Source organism: Phoenix dactylifera, unplaced genomic scaffold (assembly GCF_009389715.1).
Source record: "Phoenix dactylifera cultivar Barhee BC4 unplaced genomic scaffold, palm_55x_up_171113_PBpolish2nd_filt_p 001755F, whole genome shotgun sequence".
In the NCBI taxonomy this organism is placed as follows: Eukaryota; Viridiplantae; Streptophyta; class Magnoliopsida; order Arecales; family Arecaceae; genus Phoenix; species Phoenix dactylifera.
Genome location: NW_024069053.1, coordinates 20,897 through 35,146, shown reverse-complemented (window position 1 = coordinate 35,146; position 14,250 = coordinate 20,897). Strand labels below are relative to the sequence as shown.

At 37.7% G+C, this 14,250-nt stretch overlaps 1 protein-coding gene across 1 annotated transcript; it reads right to left on the bottom strand.

Moving 5' to 3' along the window:
• Positions 1 to 6,372: 6,372 nt before the first annotated feature.
• LOC120109040 (protein STRICTOSIDINE SYNTHASE-LIKE 13-like) lies at positions 6,373 to 8,407 on the bottom strand. Its single transcript, XM_039122780.1, has 4 exons — positions 8,040 to 8,407; positions 7,640 to 7,924; positions 7,350 to 7,517; positions 6,373 to 6,772 (listed from the first exon to the last, which is right to left on the bottom strand). Exons 1-4 carry the CDS (start codon positions 8,405 to 8,407, stop codon positions 6,373 to 6,375), a joined length of 1,221 nt encoding a protein of 406 aa, XP_038978708.1.
• Positions 8,408 to 14,250: the final 5,843 nt, after the last annotated feature.

Sequence of the window (14,250 nt, the reverse complement as noted above, 5' to 3'; positions counted from 1 at the left end):
CAGAAGAATAGCTGCATCTCGCAAGGTATTGTCCGCTTTGAGGAGGAGTTTCATAGTCTCTTTCCCTCCTCATGGTTTTGCTCTATAAAAAGCATCTTGAAAGGAAAAGGGCTCTCCTATCCATTTAGCTCTTAATGAAAGCACCAATGATGAGGTCAAAGGTATCCTCCGACCTTGGACCTTAGTCCCCACCGATCGTAAGTAGAAGAATGGTTGCGTTCCTTGCAAGGTATTATCCGTTTTGGAGAGAAGTTTCATTGTCTCTTCCTCCCGCACGATTTTACCCCACAAAAGGTGCCTTGCGAGGGAAAGGGTTCCCCAATCCATTTAAGGCACAGACATTTCCACTACCTAGCCGATGTAGGACTAAGTTCGAGATCCTTTATTCCCACAACATTAATAGAACATAAAGAAAAGGCACCTATTGAACATGAAGATGAGGAAGAGGGAGCAAGCAGCATGACAGTAATTTAAGTAATAATGATTTCCCAGTTGCTCTTAGTGAACTAAGGGAGGCTGATGATGAATCTATTGGAGGAGAATATTAATAGAAATATGGTTGAGGAAGACTTAAGGAAGTAGATTGAACAATTTAGGGTTAATATTGAGGATGATGTGCTTAGAGATGTTGCTAGCATTGAAGGAAATAAGTCAAAGTCTAATAATGATCATAATAGGATATAAGAAGTCTCGACATTGATAGTAAAGCTGATGATGATGAAAGGACAAGGTTTTTTGAAGTCAGTAAGTGGTCTAATTTTAAAAAACCTATCAAACTTCATTTTCAAGTGAAATTCAATAATTATAAGGTCTTTAAGAAGGCCCTTGAGTTGTACTCTTCTAGAGGAATTTGATTTCAAGTGCATGAAAAAAAATAGATGGAGAGTCATAATAGTTTGCAAGCACTATAGGTGGAGAATAAATGCATTTCCAATGCAAATAGAGGTCAAATTCCATATTTAAACTTTTCATCCTGTGTGGAAGAAAATATTATAACCATAATATTAACTCTAGATGTCTGGCTAAGAGATACATAGAGGACATTAGCTCTTACAGTAAATAAAGTTTGAAATGATTCAAATACAAGGTTAGGAGGAACGTAAAAGTATCACGGTGCCATAAGGTTGAAAGAAAAGGCAACTTAGATCATACAGAGAAGTTATAAGAAGCAATATAGTCATCTCTAGGAATACTACAAGGTAATCAGAATAACAAACCTCAATAACTATTGTTGGACGTGTAGAGGCTAGGTAAAATAAAAGATTTATATTTAGGAGCCTATATGTTTGCCTTGATGTTTCCAAAAAGGGTTTTTTACAAGGGTGCAAACCACTCATTGCTCTTGATGGCTACCATGCATTTAGCCCCAAACCCAAATTAGCCATGCTATCGACTAATTTTTGTGAATATTTCAACAAGTATATTGTTAATGCTAGAGATAAGCCAATATCACCATGTTGGAGATGATAAGAGAATTTTTGATGCAAAGATTTCAAGCAAAGAGAGAGAGTATATGAGCAAATTTGAAGGCCCTATTTGTCCGAAAATGCAAAAGAAGATGGAGGAAGCTAAGATAGGAGCATTAGACTACTAATTTACTAGGACATAGGCAAATTTGAAGGCCCCATTTATCCAAATATGCAAAAGAAACATGAGAAATTCAAGATGGGGGCAATGGACTACTACTTTACTAGAGAGAAGGGGATAGGTTTGAAATTGACCATGAAGATGAAAGGTTTGTGGTGAACTTGGGTGAAAAGGTTCGTGAATGTAAAAAATAGGATATTTCTAAAATCCGATGCTGTCATACTATGGTAGTCACGCTGTTCATAAGAAAGAATGCTTAGACCAATGTTAGTGAATGGAATTTCAGAAAACATAGACGAATGCATATGAATCTATTAATCAACCGGGTGCTGACATGCAATCATGGCCCTTAACTCATAGGAACCTAGTAATCAACCAATCGCAGGCATGCAATCATGGCTTCTTGGCAAGCTCATAAGAAAGTAAGAAGGAAGAATGATGATAATGTGAGTTGTAGTATTGGGATAAAAAAAAAAAGGCACTCCACTCAAATGTGATAATTGTCAGGAGTTGGGGCACAATTTAAGGATTTCTAAAGAATTTAAAGAAAAATGAAAAAGAAAGAAGTTTAAAAAAGTCATGGAATCAGGGACAAAGCAGCAAATAAGGCTAGGTATGGAAGCAAAAGCATAAGGAAAAGGTTGCAACAAAAAAGGGAGGCGGAAAGAGCACAAGAATGAAAGGAATGAAATCCCTTAGTCAGCTTCTAAGCCATATAATTTAGTTATTATGACATATCTCCTTTTTTCCTTCCAACATTTATAACCCAATTTAATTGGATGGTAATTTCAGGTCACACAGTCAGAGGGATAATCAATTAGACTATCAGTATCAAATGTAGTGCCAATCTCAAGTTAGAGTACAGGCAACTATGCATCTCATGTCATCTCTTACATACTAATCTATACATAGATTCTGGATTATATGCCATCCAATTAATTGAATTGCAAGTGCTTTGTGTATATGGTTGCATGTTACTATAAGAAAATTTTAAATTAATGGGATCCAAAGTCATGGAGCAGTACCTCCAACCATTCCCTCAGTCTATGGTGTCCAAGAGGTTAGGTTCATGTAGAGAGGACAATATGTGGGTTCAGTAGCTAAGGTGATTAGGACTGCTATAGCTACTTGCTTAGATGCAACTGTCAGAACCAAAAGAGATGCATCCTAGATGATGCTTCCACTCACTTTTAACAAGATCCTAAGAACAAATGTGTAGAGGTAATGTAAAGGGAATATTAGGCTAGACTCTTTTAAAACTTGGCTTGATTTTTGGTATATGACATTGAGTTTGGTCTGTGAAACATTTTTTAACTTTTGGTTTGTTTTATGGCCATTGAATATTTGGTGGTATATGATATAGAGATTTGCTTTTAATTGGTATAGTTTGTGTTTGCATGTGGTATACATTTTGTATTTAGAGATGGTGTAAGTTCTCTCTTTTTTACAAGCATTTTAGAGAGTGTCTCTTCAAGACTGTTGATAGTACTTTCACTATTATCCATGTGATTTTGGTTGTTTGACAATTTATTGAATTGAAGCTTTGAAGGCAATTTAGTACTATGGTTAGAACTTGTGATTAATTATGAATGTATGTGATTAACTTTATTCTATATTAAGTATTGCCACAAGTAACCCAAATAGGAGTAGTGGTATATTAGTACTTAGCTCTATTTAAATAGCATGTTGAGAAAGACTATGGTCACATATTATGATTATATTGTGCACTATATTTAAATAGTAGTGCTATTATGTTGAAGTCAGGGGATCATTTTAGATCAATTGAGTAAAAACTCATTTGCTTTTAGTCCTATTTCTCTTCATCTCATATCAATTTTAAACACTTATAATAGTGAATCCTACAAGAAATCCATTTGCTTTCAGTTCAGTTGTGCTTCATTTCATATTAGTTCTGGACCCTTATAAGACTGAAACTCGACTGGACACTTATAAGAGCGAAACTCCATAAAAACTTAGTAAATAATTAAACTGATATATTCATTTTCATTAAATTATAGCTTACTGATTACAGCACAAACTTAGTAAATGATGACCTCATTACATATTCCCCAATATATCCCTTTATATATTTAACCCACCATATGGTCTTAATCGCCAAAACATTCATCCTAAGACACTAATGATATAGAAACCCTCATACATAGCCATCACGACCCCTTAAAAACCACTAAACAACTATAGAAAACCATTCACAGACACTCTAAATTTCAAATTTCAACCTAAATCCAAACAACCACCCGCAACCAAGAAGCTAGCATATACTAAGCTATATAACTCCTATTTGTTTTGTAGCTACAGAGCTCACCCTTAAGCTTCTTACTGCACTAGATTAGCTTGTTAATGATTTTCTCTCATGCATTATAGGGGGATTGCTCCAAGCAAAATAAATACAACTTCTTTTTACATCCAACAACATTTTAAAATGGGAGATTGAATTGAAAATTTGAAGAACTAGAAGGGCGATATGTGCTTCACAACACCTCATATATGGAGTATCCATAAAAGTGTAGGTCAAGATTTTCATTGGTCCACAAAATTTTCAATGAGAGGTTGTTCTTCCACAATGGCAAAAGTCCTTAAGGTGGGTCGAAGAGGAAAAGAAACCAGAGCTTACTACACCTGCTTCCATGCTGAGACTCTCTCTCACTCTCTCCCACTCTGCCACCCCTCACTTTCTAGGATCTCCCTCTAAAAGTATCTCTATCTCACCTTATGGTTTCTCTCATAGAAGAGAAATTCTTGTTATTAAAGATGGTAATCACGTGAGGTCATATGATTTTAGGCTACCTTGGCGCCAATGGCTTTCCATCCAAACAAGTTGTGACAAATTTGCTAAGGATATTTTGGTCTTGAAATGACACTAATAGGTAGGAATCATAGGCATTTGACCCAATTCCTACATACCATGTCAATGGAGATGGACATAAGGACGACACTAAGTCAAACAAGTAAATTGAGGACTTAGTTATTGAAAGCTTTTAAACTAGAGGGGACTCAAGAGAACTCAACCAAAGTTGAGAGTGTCAAAGTGTAACTTGCCCTAAAAACTAATAGATGGATTTAAGAGAAAAGATCCTTTAACTTCAAAATTACCAATTGGATACATTTATATTAGTAATAAAACAATTCAGCAAAGTTGGACCTTTATTCTTTTACCATACTACTCAAAATTTTTATGTAACTTGGGAATCCCACCAATGGTGAAAAACTAAAGCCTCAAAGTTATTTTTCAAACTCCAGAGATGACAAAAGACCTAAGGGATAGACCTTTAGCTCGTATATTTTAAAATAGTTGAACAATTAACCGAAATCTCTTTTCTTAAAAAAAGTAAAAACCATCTATACTATATACGAGTAAGGTCAAGATCCTAGACTATGACCCAACTTTCTTGGGTCTAGCATGCAAATAAAAATCAAAAGTCAACTCTAATATCCTTTTGACTCCACCTTTTACAATCTCATGAAATAAAATATTAAAAAATAAATAAAGTTGAAGGATGGATCCAAGAGTTCAAATTTTGACCCTTGTCATCTACTAGCATCAATGACCACTCCAAAGATGAGCACTATTTAGATATCATCTACAAAAGTTAAGCTCCTTTCTATGTCCGTCTTACCCTCCTCCCAACCTATGGTCTCTATCAAATAAAATCAATTTTAGCTATGTTTTGTTCTTAGATTTTTTTTAAAAAAATTTGTACCAATTATAAAAGCATTGAATCCAATAAGCACTCAAAAGATCCAAAAAGAATATAAAGGTGTAATCCCCAAAGCCCTATGATAGGTAAAAGCTATACTTGTATGCTCAAAAAATTGGTGTTGGGATCTCCACCCTCAAACTCCAAGATAGACCAATTGGAAGACATTCACACCTAAATCTCTAGCCTTTGCAATAGGCCTTAATCCCTAGGTTGAGGGTTCAAGCATAGAGGTTATTTTAGCAATCTATTCTCTAAATATAAGACGCCATAATAAATCTCTACTATGACTTATATTTTACCAAGCTCCCTGACCATCTCCTCTACAAGCCCCTAAAGGCGTAGCCACACGAACATCAACCAAGTCCAACAATACTTGAACTTGGCAATAGTAATAAGCTTAGTCATTGTAACTATTGGGTTATGTGCTACAGATCTTCTCAACTATCACCCATCCATTTGCAACCTCACTGATGAAGTGATATTTGACTTCAATATATATGGTTCTCTTACTATACATTGAATTTTTAGTCCAATTTGTTCACTAGGTTAAAAGTATTCAACTTGTCAGATCAGATCCAGTAGGACCGATGCTGCATGGTTATCATTTTATTTAATTCTTATCAAAACTAAAGACTCCATTAATATATCCCGATTAGGATAAATTCACCATGTTTCTCAAGTACTGAAAATCATGGTTTTTTCTGAAAGATGAATAATTTGTGCACTTTCGATCAAGGAAGACAACACAAATTTCTCCCTAGATCTCTTCTCTTGCTGAATGTAAAGATCGAACCAATCAAATATGGTACTTTTAGAATCTCATGGAATTTAAAAAAGAGTAAGGAGTGCATCATGTTATTTTAGCTCACATTTTTACTATGGAATAGTTGACCAAGTGAAGCAATTAATTTGTGGGCATGAGCAAATATCATGCAATCAAACCTTAACTAGATAGCAAGTCAATGTGATTACACTGTTTTGAACAAGGTATATATCACTAAAACCGCAGCTAAGAACTACAAATGCATAACATCTCTTCAGAGTACCTTAATTCTTTGCAAGACTAGGAGTAAGGAAAAGTAGCAATATGGTTATGAGCTACTGTTCCAATCCAAAGTTTGCCATTCACCTCCCTAACTTCACTAACTAGTTTCACCACCTCACCACCTCTATCTTCCAGCACCTGGACAATCTTTCCCTCCTCGTCAAAGAGAGAGATGACGGTGTACATTTTCATCCCCACCAGCCTCGCCAGAAAGCTCATCTTCAGAGGCAATCTAAAATATATACTCCTTAGCCATGGATTCTGCGAGAAGACCTCTTGGGCTGGAGTCCGGCAACAATCGATGGCCACCCAAAACTGGCCTTTCTCATTCATCCTTACATTGTCTGGAAACCCTGGCAAGTCTGCAAAGACCTCCAACTTCCCCATCTTTGGTCCCTCTAGCCAATACCTCATTATCCTGCAACATGCCATGAATCCATTAAGATATGCACTACATAAAGTCTTTTTGAGAACTATTTGTGCACATCGCAACAGTGGCAAACTCAAGCGATTATTGCATCGTGTATCACCAAATGCCTGTTGCATTTTAGTGTTCAATGATAATCACATGAAGTAGGATACTAGTTAAAAGAAAGGCGTATTTTAATTTATACGAATGTTTCTAAATGATCATGATAAAAGCTTGCCAAATGATTCATTTCTAATAAGATTTTTCTTCATAAGATTCAAACAGTTCAAACTTAATTAGTAAAAATTTATTTAGATACAATTTGTTTGGATCAAATTATGGTAGTAGTAGCTAGTGATGCTAACACTAGTAAACAAGTGCATGCTATGGTGAAGTGGGAGTGGGACAGAGGTTCTTAATTGGATTCAGCAACATAGGTGAAACTGCAACCAAGGTGTAAGCTGCATGCAAACTAGCACATAAGTGAACAAATATGTGCATGAACACGCATGCACACTGTGCATGCACATACACACACAAATGGATAGGGAGGGAGGGAGGGGGAGAGAGAGAGAGAGAGAGATACCTGCAATTGGTGGTCTCTGTGAAGAGCAGAAACTTTTTATCCTTTGATATCTGTACTCCATTTGGAAAAGCCAGGCCCCGCAGTACAACTTGAGTAGTCCTAGATGCTGGGTCATACCTGAGAAGCTTTCCTGTGGCTTCTCCTTCTAGCAATATTAGAAAATGATCTCTACATCAACCAGTTTCACAAATCAACACAAAGATAAAACTATCTCTACAGCACCCAGTTTCCAATTAGCACTAAAAGATCAATAATAATAGTATGGAAGTCTATGAACCAAAAATGCTCACTTTCTAGTGTATCTCATGCTAGTATCCGTGAAGAAAATAGACCCGTTGCTATGCACATCCAAGTCATTTGCAAAAAGAATAGGCCTCCCGTGCACATGAGTTGCTAGAGGTGTTGCAACGCCACCATTCGATCCTACAACCGTGAGTCCAAAGTATGCATCAGCAATGTAAAGCTCCCCAGTCCTCTCATTGAACCTTAGGCCAAGAGGCCGGCCGCACCATTTCTCATTCTTATGCTGCTTCGAAGTCGTTGAGTCCACACCATTAGCACAAACTTTCTCAGACCTTCCATGGCAACAATCATAGCATTGTTGGTTCTTAATACAACATATATATATAGTGTTCAGAACATTGAATGGAGAAACAGAGAAGGGAGATGAATGTTTTCAGTCTTGCTCACCAGTTAGGGTTAACAACTGCAAATGTTTCCCATCCGATGTTTTCGCCCATCCACCGGACAACCCGGCCATCGGCTAAGCCTGCATAAGGTCCTTGCCCCTCTGGATCGAATTCTATCGACTCCGGCCCGAAGACCTTGTCGACGAACTCGAGCCTTCCAAACCTCAGCCTGCTTTGGTTGTCTCTAGGCCACTGCTGCATGACCTGCTTGTAGGGTGCAATGGCATGCTTCACTGGTCTATAATCATGCCCACTGAGTGGACCTAGATGAAACGGGTCCATGAGAACTAGACCAAGAAACAAGACTGCGAAGAAGAGGCATGGGTTTGGCGGAAGGCCATCCTGCGCACCCAAAACCAATCTCCCCATTGGGACGCTCCAGCTTACGTTGAGGTTTATTTATTGGAAGCATGGATCATGAAGCTAGCGTGAGTGGGTGACGGTTTAGGAGTAGGTTTGCTTTTTAGTTCACACATGTATTTGGTGTGCTATGATTCTTGGTGACCTAAAAGATGGCTAGCTATAAATTTGTCTTTGGAAAATGCCTCTGGCATGTCATTGGAAAAAAAATGTTCATGGTTGGAGCTAGACATGGGATTGAGGTCTATAATGGTGTCTAATAACGGTTTTAGAGGACTCCCATTACATAATACAAAAGTTTTCGAGGAGGATAGTTGGAAATAAGCTAAAAAGAGTACTTCGGGAATAGGCTAAACCCTAATTCCTAAACCAATTAGAAGTTGTTCCATTAATACAAGCACCTGCGAGAACATAATGAAAAGAAATGGATCCCAATACCTCGCTGCCTTTTAAACCAAGTAGTACTCGTCCAATTAATAGTTATAGTAAAAGGAGTGGCAGTACAAGTATGGATTTGTTTTATCCATTGTCTCGGAAGCATGGATCCCTCCCTCCCTTTCTCTTGAATTTTATAAAAAAATAATAAATAAGGGCGTATTTGGTTAGAGAGAGTTGGGCTCTGAAGTGGTAATGAAAATAGGTGACTCTAATTTCAGCTATTTGGTTAGGAAGAGTTCCATTCCTATTCTGATTCTAGAGGGGAAAGAGAATATCCCAATTCTCTAAAATCCAATATGGACTCTCACCTAATATTCAAATCTGATTCCAATTCTGATTTTAGTCACGAAGAAAACGCCTCGAGGAATGTGACCATTCCAATCCATTTTGCTTCCCATTCCAATTCTAATTCTAATTGCGAACCAAACACACCCTAAATAAGTTCAGAATTACAATATTGGGGATAAGGAGTTAGTAGTTGAATTGTGATTAATAGAAATAGGAGAGTAGAGGACTTTCGAACCGATAAATAATAATAATAATAAGATTTTGCATGTGCTAAGAATGGATGTAAAAAAATATAAAAGCAGGAAAGGGGGAAAGAAGGAGGAAGAGAGAGGTGATGTGTGTGTGTGTATATATATATAGTTAAGCGGTTCCTGCCTACTAGAAATCTCCCTCATAGCAACACTGAAATTGTGTGGTATATATATATTTATATTTGTGCCTATCAAAATTGTCTCAGATAAAACTGAAATTTAGGTGCATATCAGATTTTGATGCCAGCTAGGTGATGTCCTTCACTATATCAATGAGAAAGCATTTCACTCCTGATATGGAAATGGAACATGTTCTTGAAAATTTGACCTCCCATATATACGAGGGACAATGCATGTATCAAGTCTTTTCATATCTTCCCCAAGAACATGCTGGAGAGAAAATAATAAATAAATCTACAGTAGTACGCAAGCATGTTTTGCAAAGAATCTGGTAGGTGTTTTTATTTTGCTAAACCTCTTGACAACCTTAAAGAAATACCAAAGCCAATCATTTTGCGAGGAACACTCGGGCCCATTACAACACTTACCTATTGACAATAATATCATTCCATCTTGCAGGATAAAGAAATTAAAAAGCATATCAAAGAAATTTTGTTGGAACAACCTAGTTATTTGAACAATCAAGGATGGTATGATGATTATAGACAATTTAAAAAAGGAACGATGGATGCTATGCAAGAGTTTTGGTTATCCTGTGCTGAAATCCCTGCAGAATGTCATACTCAACACTAAATAGTATTTTAACTACTAATTTGAACTCAACAATTTTAACAGAATGTTGTTTTCATGATAATTAGTTCTCTTTTTTTTTGTAAGAGATATTCAGTTCCTAAAGTAGATTAGAGAAGGAATTGGTTTCATCTCCAGATTTTGCAGCTTAGTTATTTGCAAAAACTTGTGATAAATACCAGCTCCACCGAAAATAGAAGGCACCAACTAAATGTTCCAATTGTGAAGTGAATCACTTCAAATCAAACAAAAAATCAAAAGGGGATTATGAGGGTATCAAGCAAAAATATCATTAGAGAGAAGAAACGAAAAATCGCTATTGCAAAGTCAGTCGGTTGAGATCTACGGGGAGGAAACAATGATGTTGACGGAGGAGGATGGTTAGCTAGAGTTTCAAAAAATACCACGGATTGGCAGGGGCTACCCGCAGGGAGGAGGAGAAGAAGGAGGAGGGGGAGGAGATGAAGCCGGCAAAGGAGGAGATATAGGCCAGCGGAGAGTCGAAGAAGGAGAAGGAGACCGGTGGAGAGGTAGAGGAGGAGGAGCTTGGCCAACAGTTTTCTAGGATAGAGAGGAAAGGGGCTAATGGTGGGTCAGATAGGAATTTAGGGAATATATGGAACTAGATGACATTTATAAGCGTTGTCAAGCATCATCATGTTATTGGCTTCCGATAATGCTTTTAAGCGTCATAACATAACGACACTTATCAAAAGTGTTGAAAAATTTATGTCCTTTCTCGCCGACACTTTTAAGTATCGTAATCTTCCAATGTTAATAAATTGCGTCGGCAAATTTTGGCGTAGTAGCCAACTTACCGACACTTCTTTCTAGCACCAGCTGATAACAGTTGGTATTTACTAATTTTTCTATAGTGGTCGGATCCACAACTACAATTTTTAATCTAATGGGTTATTCGGGTTGGGTCAAGTTCATGTATAATCTGGTCCCAACCCAAAATATTTAGGTCCGAGTCAAAGTCAGGTCTGTGTAAGGATATAAGCCAATACTCTAATGACTTTGCATACACTGCAAATATTTATTTTGCTGAAATCAGTAGCTTGGTCCTTCCATTCCCTTCCCAGGTTGTTCCCAGCTTTAGGCGCCTCCTTTCTCTTCTGAGATAGAACCACATTCATCTTTCATATGATTTACTTTATCGAGTGTTCTTCTTCCATCTATAGGCTTGCTCATCATCCCAACTCTTCTCGATGCACTCTTTCTCTTCTCCATTATTTCAGCATCAGATGTGATGATCACCCACAACCATGTCCCTCTATCCCATCTACGAGTGAGTTATCATTCTTTTCTGATGTGACCTCATATGTTTAGTGTTTCCATTTTCATGGTGATCTTGGATGGTTTCCAAACCCATGACCATGAGACTATAGTTTCTCCCTTAGGTAATAGGCATCAAAAAATGGTATATGAAAAGGAATCTAATCTAGTTGATGCTTAGAATTATTAGTTGCCGACATAAGAACATGGAGGCATCAATGATGTCATAGAATTATTAGTTGTATTAAAGATAAAATTGCTTCAACAATATGAGATGGGAAACCCCATGGATATGCTACAGAAAACTAGAGAGTTTATTATAATTTTAAGATCATTTTTTAAAAGTAGAGAAATAGAGAGAAAATGATATGATCTATGCCATTCGGATGTGGTGTGGAGATGTCAACTAGCTGGGTTTATAATTTTAAGAATTCTAATGGACAATTTATATACATTTTCTTGTCAGAGTAAGCAAATTTCTATATGGTTCAATTTAAATAAGCGGGGTAGCATCGTGACGCTGCTACCTCCTAAAGATTGCGCTCCTTTTGGAAAAAATAAGCTCCTATTGTTAAAATGTCTTCTCAGTTATATGCTTTCAGCTATTTTCTTCTTCTAAATTTAGGTCATAGCAATGGAAGTCAACACATGGTCAACACATGCCTAGTTGATAATGATTTTAAGAGTGTAGTAGCATGTATTGCTCTATTCCATGTTGCACGTAACTACCTGGATAGTTGGGCCTACACCCCTGCAGTCTGCAGGCCCAAATAGTCTAGCAGATTCGGGTCGAGTCAAGTCGAGTTGTGGGGTTGCAAACCCAAAATTATTCAAATTTCAAACGGATCAAGTTGGGTCGGGTCGGGTCTGAATTCAAAAGCTCCAACTCAACCACAAAAATGGACAGTCTAATTTTAGAACCTAGCCCAGCCCCACGGGTCCTTTAAAATAGGTCGAATCGGATTTAATTGGGTTGGGTCATGGGTCCACCTGACCCATTTGCAATCTTAGATCCACACACACACACATATATTCTTACAAATTATTTTTTTACAAATATACCCTCACAAATTTACTATATGAATGCATATTCTTATAAATTATTTGTTTCTTCACTTCTATCTTTATTGAGATAAGAGCATACATGCAAAAAATAATAATTTGTAAGAGTACGAAAACAAATAACTTATACAGGTGTATAAAAAATTAAGATAATAAGCTTAAAATTGTCAAAGTACCAACGCATAATCTCCACTAGTAGGAGATCAATATGCCAACGTATAACCTCCAATTGAAGAATATTGACATACCAATACATAACTTCTACTAGTAAGGTATTTGCTAACATTTAACCTCCATTATCAAGGTAATAAGTGTCAACATATAACCCCCACTAACAAGGTATCGATGTACCAATGTATAATCCCCACTGATAGGGTGTTGATATGCCAATGTTTAACTTCCACTGGTAGGATATTGATACGCTAAGATATAACCTTCATTATCATAGTATTTGTTGCCCAGATAGACAACCCAAGAGGGGGGGTGAATTGGATTTTAAAATAATTATTACAATTATTTGATTTATGAAATACTAATTAACACCTTTTGCAAGTTGATTAATTAGATGCTATGTGCTGTGAATGAAATGAAGATAAAGAACAACAGAGCAATCACAAACACAAGGAATTTATAGTGGTTCGGAGCTAACCCTTGCTCCTACGTCCACTCCCCAAGCCTCACTTGGGAATTCACTATAACCCCTCGGATTACAGCCGGTTGTTTTACAAGCTCACAACCCAACTTGTTGTTTTACGAGATCACAACGAACTCGGTCGGTTTTCCCAGGCTCACCGACTAGAACCACCCGATTGTTTTCCCGGGATCTCAATCGAACCCTTACACCGTTGGTTTCAACCTAGGCTCACCAACAAACCTTTACACCCTTGATTCAATTCCCTGATTGAATCAAGTAAGGAACAAACGGTTTGAACAGAGACAAACAGAAAAATAGAGCTTCTAAAAAGCAGATATACAGCGATATAAATAAGAGAAAAGTTAAGAGCCCTCAAACAAGTTTATGATGATGTAGAGGAGGGCTTCTTGAACTCTGGGTCTCCTCTTGAATGTCTTGAAGACTTGAAGGCTGAAGGAGACTTCTTTAATGCTGGGAAGAGTTGGTTGAATGGAGTTAATGGCCCTCTTCCTTCTTTTCGTTGAAATCCTTTTTGGCAGATGAAGATTATGTGTTTTCTTTGTAAGGAATGTCACTTCTCTGCTTTGCTACAGTCCTCTGTGGCTATTTAAGCTATTCCCTACGGAAACTAGCCGTTAGACACACTTTACTAGCCGTTCTGCACATTCTGCACATCCTGACAATGTGTCCGTTGGGATCGGAGTCGACTCGCGCGATCTGGAGTCGACTCGGCTGTAGCAGGAGTCGACTCATGCTTTTCTGGAGTCGGCTCGACAACTGTTCTGGATTTGAATTAAAGTGGTCATCTCGACTGGGAGTCGACTCGACTTAACCCGGAGTCGACTCTCCAAAAACTGGAGCTGACCTTGCACTTTTGGAGTCGACTCATTCCAAGGAATCCATAGAGGTATTCTTCAACTTTGCTCACTCGAGTCGACTCGGAAATTCTGGGAGTCGACTCGGCGCTCAGAGCCCGAACTCCCGATCTTCTGTCTTTTGGCTCGTGCAGTCTTGGAGTCGACTCGGACTGTTTCGGAGTCGACTCGGCTCTCAGTATCCGAAAAACAGTCTTCTGTCTTTTTGGAGTAGCGCTGCCTTGGAGTCGGCTCGAACTGTCCTGGAGTCGACTTGCGTCTCAGAGACAACAATAC

Coding starts and splice junctions, on each gene's coding strand:
- LOC120109040 (XM_039122780.1), bottom strand. CDS start 8,407: ATGGGGAGATTGGTTTTGGGTGCGCAGGATGGCCTTCCGCCAAACCCA. Junction 7,925..8,039: donor GCAGTTGTTAACCCTAACTG/GTGAGCAAGACT, acceptor TTGCCATGGAAG/GTCTGAGAAAGTTTGTGCTA. Junction 6,773..7,349: donor ACAGAGACCACCAATTGCAG/GTATCTCTCTCT, acceptor GGCATGTTGCAG/GATAATGAGGTATTGGCTAG.